This window comes from Phaenicophaeus curvirostris, chromosome Z (genome assembly GCF_032191515.1).
Source record: "Phaenicophaeus curvirostris isolate KB17595 chromosome Z, BPBGC_Pcur_1.0, whole genome shotgun sequence".
NCBI lineage: Eukaryota > Metazoa > Chordata > Aves > Cuculiformes > Cuculidae > Phaenicophaeus > Phaenicophaeus curvirostris.
Window position 1 is genome coordinate 64,224,777 of NC_091431.1, and position 16,582 is coordinate 64,241,358.

Genomic DNA, 16,582 nt, shown 5'->3' on the forward strand with positions numbered 1-16,582 from the left:
ACTTTCTGCTTCCAGCCTCAGGACTGTGCTCTTTCTTTCAGTGCCAGGAGTCGGTGCAGCCTCCATTAGAAATCTGTTCCACAGAGAGGTTTTGCAAAGTTTGGTCACAGTTTTCCCTTAAATGAAATAGGTAAATACAGTTATTGCAAGGTGTATTTTATGGACTTCAATTTTTCTGTTCTGTTTCTGAACCCTTAAAAATTTCACTTTGAAGTGCAGACACAAGAACTTGCTACAGTATTGCAAATCTGGTCTTGTCACTGCATACATCATTGACATTCTACTACTTTTCCAGGGTTATATTTTACTTACTACAGCTCTACCATTAGGTTATAAACATACACTCAGTTGGCAGTTTGCCATTACAGTGTATTTTCCTGTGTCATGAACTCCAGCGTACAGCCCCTCTCTAATCTTTCCTTTCAGTTTTTCTTCTTTTAAATCCAACTAACTTCAACAAATGCCCCAGTTTACCCTATCTAACCAATCTATCTCTTTCATTTACTGTCTTGCAAATTTGTATGTCAGCTGCACATATTCTCAGGACTGATTTTCTGTTTTCTTCCAGATCAGCAATAAAGATATTTAATCACAGGAGTATCTTTACAGGAATGAAAGTGTTTGATTGTTGTTTCCCTTGTATATTATTTTTATTTTGAATTCTTTATATGTTTGTACTTAACATAGTGGTAGTTTATAAAATCAAAATATGCCACAGGGCAAAATGAAATTTTTCACGTCTTTTGTCCAGTCCAACCAAGCTTGTTGTCTGCCTGAGGGAAGCAATGTTAGTGTTGTGGCTTCTATCAGATTGGTTCTTGTCAAAACAACCTAGTAAAAGACACAACCCTAACCTTTGTCTTACTGAAGTTTCAGCCTCAAGGCACACTCAAAACTTTCTCAACAACAGCTTTGAAATGTCTTTGATCTCAGCTTTTTGTTATCATAACCATAGAGACATCTTGGGTCAGCTGGCTGGTTACATCCAAAATGAGAAGAAAGCAAAATAAGAGAATTATAGAGGGGATCCATTACTTCTCTATTGCCTTTTGATGCTCCTAATCATTATTCAAAATGGTAGGAATTTTGAGAACTCAAGCAGATGTACATCTAACGAGCTGCAGACCTGCACATGGAAATAGTAAGACTGCAAGAATTTGTTACAGCAGGAAAAAAACCCTTTATCTGGCTTCTCTTCACACTGATGGCTGGTGTTCTGACTGTGAAGCTTCAACTAACAGATATTCCTAGGGCATCTCCTGAAGCTGTCTGACAGGACCTTGGACCCAGTTTACAGCTGGCTGTGAAAGCATGAACTTCATAGAGTGAGGATGGCACCTATGTATACTCAGCAGTTACACATCTTGGTTTTCTAGATCACGTGCTGTGGCACAGCAGCAAAACCCCTACTGTTTCTGATGGAGCAACATCAGGAGCTACAGGGACCGCCAGGGAGCTATGTGTGCCTGTGGCTTTTCTGGATCCAGACAGAAGCATTTTCTCTTTGCAGAGCCCAGGCTGTGCAACCTTCTTGTGCATTTTAGGTTGTTATGATGTGGGAGATCCTGGTTTTGTAAGTCTTCCTGAGGAAATTCGTCTTTGTGCTTTATGATTTGAACAGCAGGGGAGCACCCAGTAGGAGATGTTGTGCTCAAGGCTCATGTTGGACAAGGTGCATCTTAGCCCCAGGCTGTAACCTTGGTGCACACAGGTATTAATCCAAATCCTTCCTGCTCCTCCCCAGGGGCCTTTAGTTGGCCATGGCTCCTACAGAGTAAAACCAAATTGAAGAAGGCAGGCTGTCAAGGAATCTGCCTCTACTTATCGCTGCATTAATGGAGCAAATAATCCTAAAGATCTCTCTAGCTGAAGCCAGAAACAGAGCTGCTTTTGATCCAGAGAGGCTAGTCTAGCTCTATAACAGATTAGAAGGGGAAATATATTATTCTGTAAGCAGATACAGTTACTGCGGCTTTGGAGGGGAATGAAGGCAGCAGCTTGGAGTGCTGGATATTTGTAAGAGGAGGAGGGCGACAGTGATGACTTTGTTACAAATCCATGTGCTCTTTGGACCTGCTTGCCTGTGTTGTGCTGAACTGATCATTCTGGATGTATCAAAAAAGCATAGCCATTTTCTTGTGATCAGGCAAAACATCCACGGATAACTCCAAAGCAGTGGTAGTTGCTGATGCCCGGTGCAATTAATTCAAAATGTGTTCAGTTTTCATAAGAGAAGGAAATTCCTTGTCTCATTAAAGGACTTGCCATTTCCCGCTTGTGCCACCCCTGTAAAAGCATGTAAACAGGAAATAATTTGCCTCTGAATTGACAACTTTGAGAACACTTATCTTTGATGGTCTCTGCTCACTCTCAGCTTAGCGGTTTCATGACTGAAAATTCCACCTTCTATATGAAATAATATCAAATATTATTTCAAGTGTCACTGGTTGCTAGCTTATAAAACGTAATAGCAGCTGGACTCTGAATCTCTAGACAGTTCAGGACTGGAGTTGGACATGAGCTTTTTCGTGGATAAAAAGAGACTTCACTGAAGATATTTTGTTCAGCTGTGGGAAGCTCAGAATTTGGTTTTTAAAATTACATGTTTTAGAATAAATGACATTTTATTAGACAAAGAGGAGTTTTATTTTCCCCCAAGGAATATAAAATTAACATTGCCATAGTTAGCATTTTCCTTTCAAGTTAAAATCTTGTCACAGTTGTCGTTCTTAGTGGAAAGCTGACAAGCAATCAAAACCTTGACCTGTGTCTATTTGTTTGACCCTGAGTGCAGTCCTAGCAACTACTGCGAAATAACAATTAACAGGTTTCTGAAATGATGGTGCTAACTACAATGCCCGGTCTAATTTCCTTTCTGTGCCTACATTTTCCCCCTCGTAAAGATTGGAGGAACACTGCATGGCAACTGATGAGCTGTGCTATCATTCATTATTGTTTTTCACTGTTAAATAGCCTTTGTGCTATATGTTATATGGCACTGGATGTTATTTATTAACATATGCAGCTTCAAATCATGATTCATAGGAAGTTACTATTCTCTGATATCTGAAGAGAGTCCTAAAATGATGTGTTGAGCATGATTTCTAGTCATGCAACTTTGAAGAGTTAGCTCAATAAAACTAAACAGCATTTCACATGATTTTTGTCAGCAGAAGCTTGTCCTTTCCCCATTTTTTTAAATGAGAAACAAAATCACGATTGCTTTATACCATATTTTTTTTCTCAATATTCAGTCCGTGTTCACAAAAAAAAAGGCTTTGCAAAGCTTTGGATAACTTTGAATGAAGCTTCAGGTGTTCAGCTAAGTATCCTTTGGATGAGATTTACATGACCATAAGTTCCCAATTTAAAAACTGGTAACTGTGTAGGGGTTGGGTTTTTTTGACAAACACCTGTGTGCACATCCTTTTACAATATCTTTTTCAGTCTCTAGCTCAACTTGTTTAGCTACCTACCAATGATTCTGTTTCCATTACATCTGAAGCAATATGTGTGTTTTCCCCCAGAAACAGACATCCTTCATCATCTTCGTGGCCCTTCCTCCTGCGTGCCTGTGAAGAGAGGAAGGATGGCCCTGTGTGATCTGCTAGCAATGCTGTGTCTAATGAAGCCCGCGATGCTGTTGGCTGCCTTTTCCACAAGGGCACATTGCTGGCTCATGTTCATTGTGTCCACCAGGATCCCCAGATCCTGGTCATGCTTTCTAGCTGATCTCCCCCAGCCTGTACAGATGCTGGAGGTTATCTGCCCCCTGGTGCAGGACTCTGCATTCCACTTTGTTGAACTGCCTAGGGTTCCCGTCTGTCCATTGAAGTCCCTCTGACTGGTGACACAACCATTTGCTGTATGGTTGTGTCACCATACAGCACATGATGACAAATAGTGTATGCACAGCCACTCTTGCCAGGGCAAACCTGCTTTGGGTCCACTCTGTGCCATCATCAAGATCATCAATGACTGAGAGCAGCCCTGTGGGGAAGGTTTTGAGGGTGCTGGTTGATGAGAAGCTCGACATGGGCTGGCAATGTGTGCTTGCAGCCCAGAAGGTAAATCACATCCTGGGCTGCATCAAAAGAATCATGGGCAGCAGGACAAGGGAGGTGATTCTGCCCCTCTGTTCTGCTCTTGTAAGGCCCCACCTGTACTGTGTCCTGTTATGGAATCCCCAACAAAAGAAAAAGATATTGAACTGTAGGAATGGGTCCAGAGGAGGGCTGAAAAGGTGATGTTGAGGGCTGGAGCACCTCTGCTATAAGGAAAGGCTGAGAGAGTTGTGGTTGTTCAGCCTGGAGAAGAGAAGGCTCCAAGGAGACCTTATAGAGACTTTCCAGCACCTGAAGGGGCTTCAAGAAAGCTGGAGAGGGACTTTTTACAAGGGCATGGAGTGATAGGAGAAGGGGTAATGGCTTTAATTTGGAAGAGGGAAGATTTACATTAGGAAGAAATTCTTCAGAATGAGAATGGTGAAGCACTGGCACAGGTTGCCCAGGGAAGCTGTGGATGCCCCATTCCTGGAGGTGTTCAAGGCCAGGTTGGATGGGGCCTTGAGGAGCCTGGTGTGGTGGGAGGTGTCCCTGACCACAGCAGGGGTGGTTGAATGAGATGATCTTTAATATCCCTTCCAACCCAAACCACTCTTTGATTCCATGATTCTATGTTAAACAGTACTGTCCCAGTATCAGCTTTGGGCCACACCACAGGTCTCTGCCCTCCAGCTGGACTTTGGGCTGCTAATCACAACCCTTTAGCCTGGTAGTTCAGCCACATTTTAGTCCACCTCTCTCCCACTTATCTAATCCATACTTCAACAATTTGTCAATGAGGATGTTACAGAAAACATAAGCTAAAGCCATACTAATATTGAGACAGACAGCAGGTGAGTATTCAGGCAGGTGAGTTCAAAACACTGATTTTCTTGGCTGATGGTAGCCCAGCAAACTATGGCTGGGGCAGTTAAAGATGGGGGTCACAAAAATCACTATTATGACTGTGCCTGCAGTTTCAACGTGAAGAAAAAAGGCTGTCAAAAGAAAGTACAGACTAGAAATCTATTCAGCTAGCTCAGCCCTTTACAGAGTGTAGGTAACTGAAACAAATAATGTCTTGTCTGTCTTGAGGAAATTCAGTCCTCACTCTTCTCATTCCTCTTTTACATAAGAGTAACAGAGCCAAATGTTATTTGCAGCCGAGATGGAGAAAAGAAAACCTGCCTTTCTTGCACTGACTGGTATCTGAGGATAAAAATTATTGGGCTGCTATTCTTTAATGAGATTTCTCTTTATTAAATTCTCATGTGCTGCTATTATAACAGACAATCCTTGCTGGGGATTGTGATTCTGCCCTCCCTGCCCAGCACCTCCCCTCCACCAGCTCTTCCAATGTCTTGAGCATCAATGGTTCTTGTGAAGTATAAATGCCTTTTTTATGATGCTACAGAAATCCAATAATAATGAAGAGCTGTGGGAAGAAAAATCTTTCTGCCTGACCATGACCATGAAAGTGGAGGAAGGGAGAAGGCAAGTAAATTGCCTGCTCTTAAGCTTTTGATGCTTTTGCCTTTTCAAGCAGATAGTATAGATCTTCTGCACACTTCAGAGTTGTGTAGCAACATCTTCATTGCTCACCCACCTTCTGAAGCTGCTCTCACAGAACAGAACAGAAAGGAGAAAAACAGTCACTGATAGATTTCTGGGGAGAGATCAGGTCTTTGTGAGTGGCTCAGAGAGATCTTCCAACCACAAAAGTCAGTACCTGGAGAATTCACAGGGTTATCTACAGTAATTAGCCCAAACTGGGCTGCAAGACCTTGGCACATATTCACGTCACTCTAGAATTATACTTGATCATGATGTGTGATGAAAATTGCCTGTTTGTTGGGGGTACCAGGTCTGAAGACACTGCTGATGAGCAGTGGGGCAGAGGTAAACAGTGGGTTAGATTTCTTTGTCTTTTTTTTCCAGACTTCCTTATCCATGATAGTTTATGAAGACTGTTGTTTTCTGAAGAGCTGAAGTACTTATATAGACAGCTACCATTTAAAGGCACTGGTGATATTTTTAGCACTTGATATTTGAATCAACAATGAGCCTGAAATACCATAAGCCAAGGAAGGACTGACTGATTTTAGCTTTTGCAGCTTTTGAAGCAGCACTCCTCTGGGCTCCTCTTGGCATCTGGGCAGTATGGTCCTTGCAATATCATTCCTTTCTGTAGTCTCTTACAGAGAGTTGATAACAGTCCTGAGAAACAGGTTGTGCAGAGCTGTACAGCTGTACACATAAAGTTGTCATCAAGTGTCCATTGGTCCAGAAGAGGCAAAGGCTTGATCCTGTTGTCAGCACTAGCAGATGTGAACATTACTCCTCTGCAGGATCCCAGTGATTTGCTGAACTGGGCATTATAGAGGTACTGTGAATGTCCACAAATGCTGGGCCAGACCAGCACTACAAAGCTGGGGGAAAAGAGGTATTAAAGATTTGAGGTGAAGGTGGTCCTGCTGAGAACGGATCATCACTCTCTTGATCCACAAACTAGATGCTGCAGCTCACACCATTGCACGGTGATTCAGAGCAGGAATTTCATGGCTGCAATTAAAATAATAAGGTTCTGACCACATCTCTTTTCTCTTTCTGTGGCTGATAGCATGGTTCACTAATTGCTCTGATGCAAAAGACTGGGTCAATGAGTACTAGCAGCTGGCAAAACCCACTGGTGCAAGAAGCAGCAATCCCCTTGTGCCGTGCCTATTTGCAGTTGTGCAGACAGACTGCTCACATACATATATGCAGAAGCGTGGTCTCTCATTCTTCTAACAAAAGCAATCTAATTAAAAATGCTACTTTGCAAAGACAACAGAAGAGGCTGTGTGGTGTGTGGGGAGCAGAGCCCTGGTTTGCAAGCCTGGAGGTCTCATTCTTCCAGGGATTTGCAGAGCAACAGCAGGTAAGACCCTGCAGCGCTCTGCACTCCTGGTGCCCCCTGTAATTAAATCGCTGGCTCCTCAGAGCAGAGGCTGCCTGTGTACAGCTCTGAACAATGAGGTTTTGATCTCGTTTGAGGTCCCTTGGCATAGCATTAATACTATTATATTAAGCATATTACATGATTTACCGCCACATCACCAGGGCAGTTTTTAAGAAGAATGACTCTGTGATGAAAGTACGGAGCTAAGTGTGGGAAGTTAAAACTTATAGTCTGGATAGTTTGAGCTTGGCTTTTATTCCTTCAACTGGCATAAAAACCCAGCTTGCACAGGTCAGCCATCAGTGAACTAAGGTTTGTAGAAATTGCTCAATTGGTTGCTGTTGTTATTTTTTCTCTTACTGTGACAGAGATAATCCATTTAAGCTCATGCTATCATGCTCAAAAATAGGCTACATAACAAAGGCACTATGAATTACTGTTCCTAAGCAAATGGTATTCCCCCAGAGGATTGAAGCTGAGAATGAATGGGCTTCCCAGCCACAGCAGGGAAGAGAGGGGAGTTGCAGAGGTGACCCACTTGGCAGCTCTTTGCACATGTGAGAACAGAGATTTCACTGTCCCTGTTTTGGGTTGGCACATGCAGCTGAACTTCAAATAGTCATTGCCTTTGTCATCTAAGATAGCATCTGTGCTACGAGAGTGCAGACAGCAAGTACCCATCATCCCATGACCCCTCATACAGACACCTGTGCTTTCCTAGCACTCCCTAATATAGCAAGCCCAGAAACATTTGTCTGAAAAAGGGTGATTGTTTTGCTGTGTATATATGGTAATTGAACCATGATCATAATGTTGGCAGAGGCTCTGGTCCGTAACTCTCTACAGTGTGTGCAGGTCAGCACATTCTTTGGCACAACCCAGTGTTCGCTTTCTGCTCTAGATTGGGGCTGGGCATAGCCAGGGGAGGCAGCTGGATGATGCTACTGTCAGCAGGCAGTGTGGACACAGCATGTTCAGCTAAAGATAGAAAAAAAAGTTTTGACCTTTGTGCCAAACAACAATTCCTGTCATATTTTTTAATAGGTAGTGCAAGAAAGATGTTTCTAAGCAATGTAATACTTGTTTTTCTGCATTGATGGGATGGAAAATTGCATTATTTGGTGTGTCTTAATTCATGTGCAGACTGAAATCACTAACTGTAGCATACTTTCTTCCGTTCCCTTGGAAACACTGCTAGACATAGAATGACATCTTGCCATAACCTCCCAGCACTATCTTTCATACATGCACTGAAATGACTTTATCAGTGGTTTATGATACTTGTTCTGATGAGTTTGTTAATTGGAAGGTTACAGATTATCCTGTAAACATAGTACTGCTTTGCAAAGTATTTTTCTGTTGAGAACACAAAGCTAGACACCAATAATTTCATCTCGTGCTCCATTGGGTCTACATGGAACACCTTGAAATCTCAGGAGTTAATTGCTAGGAATCAAAGATTCATTAAACCAGAAATAGTAAAGATTCTAACTTGATATGCTGGAGAGTAGAAGAGAGAGGCTCCTTCCTGTAAAGTATAAATAAGTTTCAAACACCTGATAAGAGTTCTAGATCTACTAGGCAGCACAGCCCTTGCTTCCTCTATTTCCTTACTCTCTTCCCTTTTCTTGTGTCTTTTTCTATATGGGAGAGACCCTAACCTCATAATATATTCTTCTTTAGAGCCTGGTGCTTTGGGTTTGAAACCCCTCAGGCAGAGGAGGGAACAAAATCGGTGATGCCACATCTGGAACAAGGACTCAGGGCCAGTTTTGAGATGAGTAAGACATCACCTCTGCAGTTTGGGTACTTCAGGTACAGCAACAGCTGGTTGCAGAACCACTTGGACTGAGGCTCTAATTATGGACTGGGCTCTAGTTTCCACTTAAATCCTATGCTAGATGCTGAAATCTTACAGTTACAAGAGTTGAGCTGTTTTAAACAGCTATTTTTGTTAGCCTTCTAGATCGAGCTGCTGTCCTTACCAAACCATTCAGGCTAAATGCTAGATTCCTCTGATGGAAACCTGGAAGAATTATTGAGCTGTAGTTTAAGGGAGCTGAGCCCTGAAAAAAACAGCTCTGAATTTCTTTAAAATAACATACTCTTCATTGCTCATTAAGTTTAATTTCCCACCTGAAAATATAGAATGATACATGTCCATATATCATTCAATGAAACAGAGACTTGTTTGATGCTCATTTATTGTCAAGACCCTTAAACTCTTATTCTGTGAGAAAAGCCTTATACTGAAATAAAACCAAAACAAATTCACCATTGGAAAGTAAAACCCAAATATTCTGAAATTATTTCTATTTCCACCTTGTGAATAATCTCAGAAAGATTTTTGGCAATAAAAGCTACAAATAGTTTGGCCTCCTGATGCTGCGGAGTCTACGGATGTTTACCTTTCAGTGTGAGAATGAGGAACCTTTCTCGCAAAGTGGATGTACAATCTGTGTGAGGATGATCTGCTCAAAGATATAAAGTGGTCTGAAATCCAAAATAAATCAATCTTACTTCTAAAGAAAACCTCTGTTTGATCCATTTGTCCTGTTAGTATGATCTGAAGGCATTTGGACTCCATATGATCCCTCTACTGACACCATCTCTTATCTGGAGGCCAGAACTCAGAATACAGATGTGTAATTTGATTTCTCATAGCTAAATGGAGTATTTATGAATTAATGTCAGTGTATGATGATTTAGTCTTAGCTGGCAATGATTTCTTGGAAAGGTAATTCCTCCAACTTTGACATTTCTGTGGCCACAACAATAAAAGATGTATTTCCATATTTGTATTCATATCTAAGCAGTCCATTGCTCAGTTCATTCAAAGCTGTTCCATTGTGTAGCCAGACATCCTTGCAGAAACGCAGGGGCAGAGACTTCACATCCTTATGGGCCTTTATCCCATTAAACAAAAATACAGCTAAATTTTCTGGTTTTGCTAGTGTGCTGTAGACAGGTAATAGTTCATCCTCAAAGTGTGCAACTGCAAAATCACATATTAAACATGATTAGATTGATATCATTGCACATTTGAAGTCTTGCAGAATAGTAAATTAACTCGTGTTGACGTTGCCATGCAAACTCAACATAAAAATGTTAGAGGGTTCCCAAAATGGAGCGTCATGTTTCAGAAATGTAATAAATCAACAAATGTCTGGCTTACAAGCCTGCTTCTTCCTGTGATGGATAGCAAAAGGTATTTTAAATGTCAGCCCCAAAATGGAATGCAGTGAACATATTCTCTTCTAATCTAGTGAGAAAAACCCAACACAGGGTGGGATGATTCAGACTCCAGGGAGCTTAATTGTACTTTGCATCTGGATATTGGTAAGGAGAGCACTACGTGCCTTTGTTCCACTTTTTCTTGCCTTATCTCTGCTCCATTCTGCCAACCCTCTTCCCTGTTTCTGCTTCTCTCTCTCTGGAGACCCCAGAGACACAATTCCAAAGACTGTGAACAAGACAATGCTATCTCATGATGCAGTATGGATTCAGCTGTTATGTCTCCATTCCAGTGGTCCCTACCATCTTATATTTTAATAGAGATGGCTATATATTATTGCCTTGTGGAAGGCCTGTCATCTTTAACTGGTACAATTTCTTTTTTTCTGGATTCTGGACACTTTGGGTTTGGTTGGTGGTTTGGTGTTTGGTTTCGTTTGTTTGTTTGTTTTCACAGGTGTCCCCTGTACATCTTAGAGCATTTTCCTCTTTGCAGAAGAGCTTTGTGATCCAATTAAAATCCATCATTTCAAGGGGGATACAAATGTGTTTGTATTTAAACTAAATGTGTTGCCGAGATTACTTACCCTTTAGTGTCTGAGAACACTACAAAATGTCCCTGGCTGCCCTAGCTGATCTGAGCACGTGTTCTTTGTAGCAATTCATTGGAAGATGTTAATGCATGGCTTGCTCCAGAGGCTCTTCTACAGGGAAAAACTTAACCTTGATGTAAGTCTAAATGTAGTTCATTCTGTACAAGCATACTCAATCACAGTGGCTAACAAGGTATCAGCCGCAAGCAGGCAACTGTGAAGGAATATTCCTGCTCTAGGCAGATGCAAAACATTACAGCAGAAAGGACAAGAGGTTTTAGAAACAGTCATTAAACACCAAGCAGTAGGTGCTGTTATTTATTAATAAGTGTACCGCCCTCTGGCAATACTTAATTTTCATGGCACCAGTTTGTCAGTATCTGATTTGAGGGCCAATTGCTTAGATTTTTGCTGGAATCGACTGTGCAATTAAGAAATGGTGGAGGCAATTAGGACATTACAGAGAGCATGAGCTGAAGGTCTGAAATGGGTTTTCAAGGATCACTCTAACATGGGAAAAGGATAACTTGGTAAATCAGTTTTCCTTTACTAGAGGGCTTGCTGTATTTGCTTTTCAGGAGAAACAGGCATGGAAAGAAATTGGTCAGAGCAAGACTGACTGTGTAAAGGTGCCTACGCCAATTAACAATTTAACTCACAGCTGGCTTCTTCCCAAATCCTTTGAAGGATTTGACAGAACATTACTGAACCTGATAATTAAAACTGCATCATGTTGTCCCAGTGGTGTAACTGAGGGAGTAGCATCAGCCACTGTGGGAATTCCATCACAAAATGTGACAGGAAAGGTCTTAGTGGAATCACTAGTAGTCATGGCAGCATCCAGATAGCTCTAGGCCAAGGAAACTCTTTTCACTGGAGTATGCAGAACTGAGGAGTTTCACAGAAACTGAAGGCTGGTGCAGTGATTCCTGCCAGACCTTATTTAAGGTATGAGCAAACAAAGCTTGCTATGAAGTAAGGCAGAGTTGGAGCTGCACCTCATCAGCTACTCCACAGGAAATGCCCGTGGTCTGGAGGAGTCTGCAGCAGAGATGATTTGTATTCCTATTAAAACCTCTGTAGGGATGTAGAGACTGAAAATCAATCTGCAAACACTTCGTATTTCTCTTGCCTAATGCTGGCACTCAAAGCATGCCCTGCAGAACTGAAAAGGTGGCTTTCAGCTTTCTCAGATCCTGTAAAGAATATATGAAGAATATACGCAAAGGCTTCTCTCCTGTTTCACGTGTGGTCGGTCTCATCATTAAGGATGACATCAAGGGCCTCCTGCCTTAGGAGACAAGCACAGGACTTCATCAGGAGCTTATTGCAACCAAAAGCATCACTATCAAAGTACACCAAAGGTGTACCTGTCAAAGCTATCTGATGCACTTCCAGTTTTCAGGTAAAGTAGTGTTAAGTTGAAACCTCTAAAAGGACTGAATTATCACTTTTAGGGAGAACCCAAAGAGCAGTGACCAAAGCCTGCTCCTCAGAGGACTTCTGGTTGAACGACAAGATGCTGCTCCACAGGCCAGCCCACTTCTGCTTCTGCACACATCCACTGCTCTTGGCAGACAAAGAACTTAAGGAGCAGAGGGCAATGAGTTTAGATGGCACTTGGATGCTCACTGATCGTAATTTGGATACAGACAGGTTCTGTCCACGCTGTGATGGACACGTTTCACTGGATCATACACAGACGAGTTGTTTCTAGTGATGTACATATTGTAGTGTAACTATTTAAAAGTACAATCTAAGTCAATGAGGTTTCGGCAGAAGAATAACTTGCCCAAGACTGACACCTACTGAAGAACACACAGTAGCAGCTGGTGTTTTTCAGCAGTGCTCTCATTATGTGATTATGGCAGTTTAACGCAGAACAAAAGGCAGAGCCTGGTGAAAATCAAATACATCAGCCTAGTGCAAAGGTGGTTTGAGACGTGATTCCTAGACAGACACAGAGCTACCGACCCATTCTCCCTAGGGTCTGCTTCAACATTTGATGAAGTCCTTCTGTCTGTGGCAGGGGTAGCTGACATCCAATGCTGTTCTGCATGAGCAGCAGTCACTTCCCAGCGCAGTAAACCAGGTGCAAAATACAGAAAATAACCCACCTAAACCTCACCAAAATAATTTCGAAAGCAACAAGGCAGTGCAAAGTCAACTGCCCTTTTTTTTTTCCTTCCACAGAAGTCAGCTGGAACACTGAGTCTGAATGAACCAGAGGAGTAAACAGATTTTGCTAAAGGTTGCTGGGGTTGTGGTCTAGTGCAACTGAATTCACCACAGGGTTCAAGTGCTGACATAACGTTTTCAATCAGCCCTGAGAAAGATAGGTGAGGGAAAGTGAGATTAAATGCTTCCGCCCAGGTTATAAAGCAAACAGTGAGACCTGGGAGGTTTTCAAAAGATAGGACAGTTCTAACCTGTCCTTGGCTCCATCTATCTTTGCCAAGGCTGCTGCAATAGCTTTCTTTTTAAAGGAACTGTTACCAACCACCTTCAGTAGCTATTCAGGTCAGTTAAAGTTAACAAAAAAAAAAACCAACCAAAACCAACCAAATAAACCTTAGACCATGATTTTATTTTTTGTCAGCAACAGACATTCACCTCTTGTCAGCCCAATGCACACAAAAAAAAAAGCCCCAAGCACAATTCATGAGATCCCTCAGCTGTGAGATCAGAGGAGCTGCTAATCAAGTATGTGATGCCCTGGACTAAAGCCTTGGGAATGCAGTGTCCCATCGAAGGGGACTGTGCCAATTAAACTGAAAAAACATCATTTGCCTTAAAGATATAATTGTCATTCTTTTCAGTTCAGTATCTTCTTGTTTTTGCTGTGACATACACAGCCTCACTGAAAGAAGAGCTTAGGGGTAAGAGCAGAAACACTGTTCCCAAGGATCCCAGTTTTATTTGCTGCTTCTTTGGCCCTACTATGCCCTACCTTTTTCTAGCAGTCTTATCCCCATTACACAGCTACAATGACCTTAGTCTTAGAACTGTGTCAGATACTGCCTCTGAAAAAGGGTATCAATGGCTTTGGATAGCAGCTCGCTGTTCTACGGCAGGTGGCCCCATATCAAGAGTGTCACACAGTGACAGCTAAGACACTCCCACAGGCACCAGCTGCTATGGAAGCAGATTTCCCCGTTCACAGGACTGGGAACTGTTCAGAGTCAACATATTTATTTTGTGTAAGATCGTCAGACAAGACTGAATGGTATCACATTTCTTGCAAAGTAAAAACTCCAAAAGCTGCTGCAGTGCATGGTTACTACGCAGTTTCTTAAGTGTGAGGTCTTTTGCTTAGCTTCCATGAAAAACGTTATCAAAATGTATATTTTTAACATGGTAGTTAGTCAGGGATACCCATATCATTAACATTCACATTTTCCCTTGCAGTCACATGAAGTAATTTCACCTTGCTTCATCCATCATTTGTCAGAAGCCAGGGAATTTTACTTTAAGGTTGGTGAAAAACAATTTTTTATAAAAAGAGACATTTCTGACTAAAGTGAAATCTCTGCTAAAATAAGCAAGAAGTCCAATATGAAATATATTTAAAATCCGGTTCAGCACAAAAACTCTGTGGTTTACTGAATTAGGAAACTATGAATTTTTTTATGCCAGGTAGAGCAGATGGTGTTAAAATTCCTCTTCAGCTTGTCTAGACCGAGAGCATTTCAGTTCCAGCAGTCTCTCCACAGTGTCTGCAATTGTACGCTCACCATGCACCTTGTTATCTCGGGTGCGGATGTTAACTGTTCCACTTGCCTTCTCCTTTTCACCAACAACTAGAAACAACCAAGATGCAGAGGAATGAACTTAACATTTAGCAAGACCTTTCCCCCTCACCCTCACCTTTAAAACTCAGGCATACAAAAATTCTAAAAAGCTAAACAAAAATTCCAAAAAGCTTACCGTCCAAGACACCAAATCCTTCTTTGCCCTCTTCCCAGCTCCCCCCACTAAGATCTTTTAACAGTCAAAAGCCTTGTTTAATCTCATATAATTAAGTTTTATGTTATGAACAACAGCTTAGTAAAATACGAGTAAAGAGAAAAGTAAACTTAAGTCCAGCCTGACTAAGCAGAGAGAACTACAAGGTCAAAATGAGAAATACGCGTAAGTACAGGATTAGAAGGACATCTCGGTTGTAAATAACCAGTAGCTATTTGTTTTCTTTACAAAAACAGCAAGACAGCTTATTGGAAAATCTCAAAGCTATTTTTACTTACACACTAAGATTCAGATGCTAAGATAACAAATGTATGTCTCATTACTAATATAAGTTTCATATAATATTCTTGGACGTTGCTACAGGAACTTGTTTTCTGGTACTTAACCTAAATGCAGTGGGATAACTCTTTGAAACAATATCTGAGCATAAATTAGATGTGATGTTTTCCCCTGATTGGCTGATTATTTGTTTGTAGCCTTAAAGGAAAAACGTAGTCTTGTCTTATGTGTATCATTTGCTTAAAGTTTTAAAGAACAACAGGAACTTCATTCATGTGTCTATCAATTACTCCGAGGGAAAAGTTTCCCTGTTGAAGGTTCCTCCTAGACTAATGGACCCAGAATAGTTTTAGGTCAAAGCTAGAGCCTCAACTTACACAACACTACTAACGTAGTGCTTCAAATCACATTCTTCAGGGTCAGTTTCTCATTGAACCTTCTTCACCCTCTTGTGGAAGTCTTTTATGCCTGCATGTCTAGCTGGGAAGTGCACCATGGCTGAATGCAGTGAAAATATGGTACTTCTCTTGCTACACGAGCATATATTATTAGGGGGAGGGGTGGAAAAAAAATCACTTAACACACTGATTGAAAAAGGGCAAGAAATTTCATGTCTCCACACTGCTGACAAGAAGGGAGCAAAGATGTTTTTCTCAAGCAGCAGCAATGCCTTGGGCCACAATGATCTCCTTTCCATGACAGTTATACAAGCCAGAAATGTCTATCATGCAGGCAGGGAGGCTCTCTGGAAAAGAGCCTCTTAGAAGCAAAGTGACCTAAATTACTGACTACCACTACTCACAGATCAAAGATCAAATCCCATAACCCACGCAAGAAAGTCAGCCAGGATAACGTAACAAATGCACTATACATTACCCAGAATAAAGTTATACTGTGCAAGCTGAGCATTTCTGATCTTCTTGTTCAGTGTGCACCCAGGATCTACATCAACATCTGCCATTAATCCAGCATCGTGGAATTGCTGCCTGACCTAGGAGAAAAGTATTTAAACTGTCACTAAAGGATAATCATGACAATGAACTATTCATAACTTGTAGACTTAAACCAGTGAAGCTAATCTATCCTTTAAAACAAACACACTGACCTTGGCTCAGGTGTTGGAGATGAGCCCAATACAAGAAATGAAAACAGGTCAGCTGTCATGCAAGTATCTACACACTAAACTGAGCAGCGAAGAGACTACCTAATGTTTTGGGCTGAATTTGGGTCATATGGGTTTGATATTGTGAAAGGCAGCAAGATGGTGCAGCTTTCTGATTTCAAGACTTTTTATTTAGCAGACTATTCTACTTATTTATAATGTGCTTGAAAGAAGTACAGGATGAGGCCTGTCAGATGCTAAAAATGCAAAGACCCTTCTTCAACTTTCTTACTGCTTTTGCATGATGCCTATGGCCATGGGAGACCAAATCTGAAGGGAAAGACAGCTTCTCAGCTAGAGAGAAAAACTACATTTTCCAAAAATAAAAGCCTCAAAAAGATCAGCATTTGTTGTTCAGATACTC

At 41.5% G+C, this 16,582-nt stretch overlaps 1 protein-coding gene across 2 annotated transcripts in view; it reads right to left on the reverse strand.

Annotated features, from left to right (window-relative positions):
* Nucleotides 1-13,377: 13,377 nt before the first annotated feature.
* Nucleotides 13,378-16,582, reverse strand: part of TARS1 (threonyl-tRNA synthetase 1) — a 43,765-nt gene continuing 40,560 nt past the window's right edge. For both annotated transcript variants that reach the window (XM_069880102.1, XM_069880101.1), the window contains exons 18-19: nt 15,933-16,047; nt 13,378-14,611 (exon numbers count right to left, since the gene is read on the reverse strand). In XM_069880102.1, the coding sequence (XP_069736203.1) occupies nt 14,463-14,611; nt 15,933-16,047 (264 nt within the window). In that variant the 3' untranslated portion in view covers nt 13,378-14,462. The remainder of the gene's footprint in view (nt 14,612-15,932; nt 16,048-16,582) is intronic.